We start from the raw sequence: 5440 nt of genomic DNA on the forward strand, positions 1-5440 counted from the left end.
AACGGAGAATGATACAAATTAACTTAGATCATATAATATACATTACTTTAAATGTAATTTTAAAAAAAATCCAAATATTTTGGTTATTAGTAAAAAATAATGAAAGCCTCTAAACTTTTGATCAATTAATGAAAAAGCTCCAAAATTTGGATGAATTAACAAAAAAAGACGAGATAGTGGATAAATCTGTGAAACTGACCACAAAATGTTATTCCGAAGTTTTAGTCAGTAATCTGTCTCTTTATATATAAATAAAATTTAATTTGAAAACAAACCCTTAACTAACTCAAAATCTTAAAACTTTCTTGTAAATTTCCTTAATTGAAATTGAAAGTTTTATATAACTTTTAAGGATAAAAATATAACATTTTGAAAGACTTTGATCCTTTATTGCTGACAAGCCTATTTTTGTAAAATAATTAAAGAAATTTTCAAAACAAACCTATTAAAATAAATAAATACGTAATAAAAATATATAAAGAATAAAATAAAACTCAATGGGTAAGCAAGTTAGTCGGACAATTGTACGCACACCCTACATTTGTACCTTATATAACTAACCTTAATTTCCTTCACCACAATCAAATGCACCCCTTCTTTCGCCTTACTCTCTCTCTATAATCGATTTTCTTTTCATTTTTTTTTCTCATTTTATTTTATAATTAAATATTTCTACATGGAGCTTCGTCTCTCTCCAATGGTTCCCCACATTCACTTCAACTCTAAAGGACAATGTTTCGATAAGCTCCAGGTTCCCATTCGCTCCTTATAGGATTACAATATCGTTAATATCTCATAGAACAATCACGTCATTTGTATTTGGAGAACAAAAAGAATGTTGGGTGACGCTGTTCATCCGCCCGAACAGCCTTCCATGGTAAAATATTCTCTCGCCTACTTGTGTATTTTTTTTATTTTATTTAAAGTTCTCATGGACTAAAATCCAAAGATATATCATGTATATGCATTGTTAATTCACATCATTTTCAAGAAAGTTCGTAAAAGAATATTCGCTAGGTGGTTTAGTTTTTAACGGGTTCTTTTAGGTCGATCGATCAATTAGACGGTTCATTTGATTTTTGGTCGTGATCATGCATGTGTAACGATCGAATGAATTCTGAATTTATTTGGCTTGATTTCGAAAGTGTTTGCACTTTTTTATTAAAAGAACATTTGGAAATGGTGATACGTACTGGTGAGGTTGACGTGTATCAAGTAGTATAAAGGAAAGCTTTGAAGATTGGTGTAACTTGATTAAATTCTCTTTTGGCTGTTTTTATCCTTATCATCTTAGATTGATTCTCGTCATCTAAAAACCGGATGTGCCTTCATTTTTTAATATCATGTATCAGCGAGGCATGGTCCCATTTGCAAATTGCAAGTGTATGTTGTAGTCTCATTTATCCTTTTAATCGCGTGTATCGTAGAGACTAGAGAAGATGTAACGCTCGTATATATCTATGGAGATAATAGATTCCAAGTCTAGCATCTTCAAGGACTCGAAACATGTCTACTTTTAATCTCATTAAGCATCGTCTCAAGGGCGTGTTGCTTCCTCACGTTGGCTAGCCAATCTTTAATTATATATATGCTTGCATCTCTCTAACAAATTTCATCTCCTTTTGGAATGATTTTGAGAATACAAATTAATGTGTCACTTTCAATGACCGCGTTATGTTTAAGTAGTCTTAGTTATTTGATTCTTTGATTCAATTTAGATATCGTGACCATGATTGAGATGATCAACATCTTGTTGGAATCTATGTGTGTATATAAATTATGTTGAGGTCTCTTATGAATTGTGACAATTTTATGGGTCTATTCTGTGCTTCAAATTTTTTATTTAAAACGGGTATTTGTATCAAGGTTGGAATATTATTGAACGTGCTTTTCACTATTTTATTTTATATGGCTTTTGCTTTTCTTTAAGCTTACTTTTCTTTTCTTTTTTGAATGACAGGACCAAGTGTCGAGCCCATTAAGTGCTCAAATATTGGAGTTCTGTGAATCAGAGTTATTCCCAGAGACGATACAAAACTCAGAAGTTGCTTCGAGCTCAAATTATTGCTATGAAGATCAATCCTCATACACCACTAACCTCTCCTTCCCTCCCGATATAATCAAATACCCAACTCCGATAGACAACGCAACTAAAATTGCAAAGTCGAACAACACCTTCTCCATAATCTTTGATGAAGAAATAACCGAAAACAGTCTAGACTTCACAACCTCTCCAAATCACAGCCTCCCTCAATACCAGTTTGGACATCATGACCAGTTTGATCTCTCTTTACTCCAAAACCAAATCCCAGATCACAACGACGCCATCAATGGCCAGATTCAGGCATATCATCATCCTCACCCAAAAGATCATGTTGTCCCTAAAATGGGACCCGTATTGCCCACAGTTTGTGAAGATGATTGCTTATCTTCTATGCCACCTTCAAAGTTCATGCGCTTGAATAAAACTTCCTCACCTAATTGCTCGTTCATAGATCCGGTGGTGACCTCCTACCTATCTGGGAACTCGAACCCTCCTATTGAAAGCTCAGGGATCTTCAATGGGAATTTCTTCTTAGGGAATGAAATTCAACCTCATGATTTAGATTTTAAGGGAGACAATGGTAGCATCTTTTGTCCAGATCCTTTACCACGAGCTTACAATCCTAATGAACTTCAGGTGGGTTTCAAGATTATTTTTATAATGTTTCGATATTTTTGATTTCTTTTAATATTGTTTTGGAAACCAATTCAGGCCCTTAGTAGCGAAAGCCATCATCTTGTAAATGGAAGTGGGAGTTGTGCTACGCAATTAGCCTCAGAAATCACAAGTTTGGAAACTGATACGTTTAGAGTCGCTAGTAAACTCACTACTGAAGAACGCAAAGAAAAGATCCATAAATACATGAAGAAAAGAAACGAGAGAAATTTCAGTAAGAAAATCAAGGTATGTTTAGAAAGATTTAGTTGTTGTTTGATAATAATTACAGATGTTGTGAGAAATTTACTGTTGCAGTATGCATGCCGAAAAACTTTGGCAGACAGTAGGCCCCGAGTGAGAGGAAGGTTTGCGAAGAACGATGAATATGGAGAGAACAATAGAACGACATGCAACAACCACGAAGAAGACACAGATGAAGACATAAAATCATTTCGGGTAATGCAAGCTTTAATTAGATAATCGATCAAATTAATTGCTACATTAACTGGAACGTATATATGAAATATTTAACGGATTTAAATTAAATGCAATATGAGCAGGTGGTTGTAAAGGAAGAGGAGGAGAATTTTGAATCTTCAGACATCTTTGCACATATCAGTGGAATGAATTCATTCAAATATAACTACTCGATTCAGTCTTGGATTTGAACAACTCAAAGGAAATAGTCGTTGCATGAATCATTGTGTAGAGGGTTTGAGAAGTAGACTGACGATGATACACGATGACTATGATATCACCTGCATTCTACACAATAATTAACGGACTCAGATTCATTAAAAGTATTCATCTATGTAGTTGTAGTTATGTAATTAATTATATGCTAGTATGGTACCTAATAAGCAGTGCCATTTTGTATATACAGTCTTATATATACAAAAAAAATTATAAATTTTGATTTTTTTTAATTTAAGATTTGGAGATTGTGTATGTTCAGGATAGCAGTCGTGCAGATTCCTCGTACCTTTTAAATAAAAAAAATCTAATTATACCGTCACTTTTCAAAGTTAAAGTTTATGTTAATAAAAAAATAAGTAAATTAGTGAAATCATCCACGTAGTTTGGTCAAAATTGCACGTTTGATCTTTAACTTTTTTTTGCATTCGGATCGTCCCTGCGGTTTGATTTTGTTGTATTTTTTGTTCCTTACATACATAAAGTTAGGGACCAAACATGCAATTTTGACCAAACCATAGGGACGAAAAACGCAACAAAATAAACCACAGAGACGATTTGAGTGCAAAAAAAAGTTAGGAACCAAACATGTAATTTTAACCAAACCACAGAGATGATTTCAGTAATTTACTCTAAAAAAAATATACAATCATACCATAACTTTTCAAAGCTAAAGCTACATTTAAGTAATAAAATATATAATTGGCATATGCCTAAACCAGACGTTATTGAGAAGCAACACCAAGAGAATTATTAGGGGCACCGTCTTTAGCGGCGACTTCAAGTTAGACACGATTGTTGTTGCCGCTTAAAGTATGTCGTGTAACAAAAAAATCCACTTCAATAATTTTCAAAATCAGAATATGATTTTTTCTAAAAATAGGGTTCCATCTATAAAAACATAAAACACAGTATCACAAAATAAAACACAGTATCACAAAACATTATCTAATGTTGAAACTAAGTTTTTGTTTTAATCCAAAATATAAAGCATAAACATAAATGGAAGCCATGCCTCCAAAAATATTCAGATATCTCTTTCAAGCCAACTCATTATCATACCTGAAGGATCTACAACTAAAACATAAAATAGTTATATTAAGCTTAAGATTTTGTAATTAATCAAAACACTTATCCAGTATAAAAACTTATCATACAAATAAACTTCACATAATAATCATATATAACTGAACGCATGTGATAACATGCGAATATAACTAACCACAACCCACAACCCACTAGATTCCACTACTAGATAATGATATATTAGCGACGCAATCAACGACAAAATATATTCATAGCTAATCAGCAACACAAACCAGCGTCCATAAACCCTAAATTCTACTCGGTAAATCAAGATAGATCCCTCGCTAATTTCAGTTCCCTCCTATATTTTAATTTTCGCTGATTTTCAATTCCATCGTTCCTTCCTATATTTTATTTTTGTTGATTTTCAATCCCCTCCCAATTTTTAAGGCTCCCTTCCTCTAAAATTCTCCACCTAAAATATTTTACCCTAATTTCAACCAGCCACCCCACCCTAAACATCGTCGATCTGGCCACCTTACCCCCAACACGACTCTTGCTATGTTTTCGACATTTATTTTCAAGATTGCTATAATCTATATGCCTAAATATTCATGTTGTCTAATGAAGTTCCAATTTCAAATGAATTCAAGGTACGACATTTGAGAAATTGTTTTCACACCCCAACGTTGATTACGACCACCCCCCACCGCAACACCATCGATTCACGACTTCAGTTTTTTTTTTTGTTTTTTTATTTTTTAATTTTTTTTATGCGGGATTGGTTTCCTTTTTAGGTGCACGGAAAATATCAGGCTCTCTATGCCCCAAATCAGATAGTCTCTTAACCAAAATATGATTGTTAGTTGTTGAAAATTTGATCTTAAACATGTTTAGAGGAACAAATGCTGAGAAATTATTTCAACACCTTGAAGAAACAAGAAGGGAGCATGTAAGGAGGTACAACCTTCAAATTTCTTTTTTATGGATTTTTACATTTGAGTTAGTTTTGATAGATTT

At 33.1% G+C, this 5440-nt stretch overlaps 1 protein-coding gene across 3 annotated transcripts; it reads left to right on the top strand.

The window, feature by feature from the left end:
* Window positions 1-598: 598 nt before the first annotated feature.
* On the top strand, window positions 599-3602 carry LOC144999711 (uncharacterized). 3 transcript variants are annotated; one of them, XM_078958882.1, is made up of 5 exons: window positions 599-877; window positions 1961-2680; window positions 2756-2947; window positions 3017-3157; window positions 3262-3600. In XM_078958882.1, the coding sequence occupies exons 1-5, from the start codon at window positions 836-838 to the stop codon at window positions 3367-3369; spliced, it is 1203 nt and encodes a 400-aa protein (XP_078815008.1). In that variant the 5' UTR covers window positions 599-835; the 3' UTR covers window positions 3370-3600. The 3 variants fall into 3 exon arrangements, 2 of the variants coding, with proteins under 2 accessions (XP_078815008.1, XP_078815007.1); XR_013660973.1 differs by lacking the exon at window positions 599-877 and adding an exon at window positions 1555-1866 and having other exon boundaries at window positions 3042-3157; window positions 3262-3602; XM_078958881.1 differs by lacking the exon at window positions 599-877 and adding an exon at window positions 1588-1866.
* The last annotated feature ends 1838 nt before the right edge of the window (window positions 3603-5440 follow it).

Source organism: Lactuca saligna, chromosome 6, assembly GCF_052625555.1.
Source record: "Lactuca saligna cultivar CGN05327 chromosome 6, ASM5262555v1, whole genome shotgun sequence".
In the NCBI taxonomy this organism is placed as follows: Eukaryota; Viridiplantae; Streptophyta; class Magnoliopsida; order Asterales; family Asteraceae; genus Lactuca; species Lactuca saligna.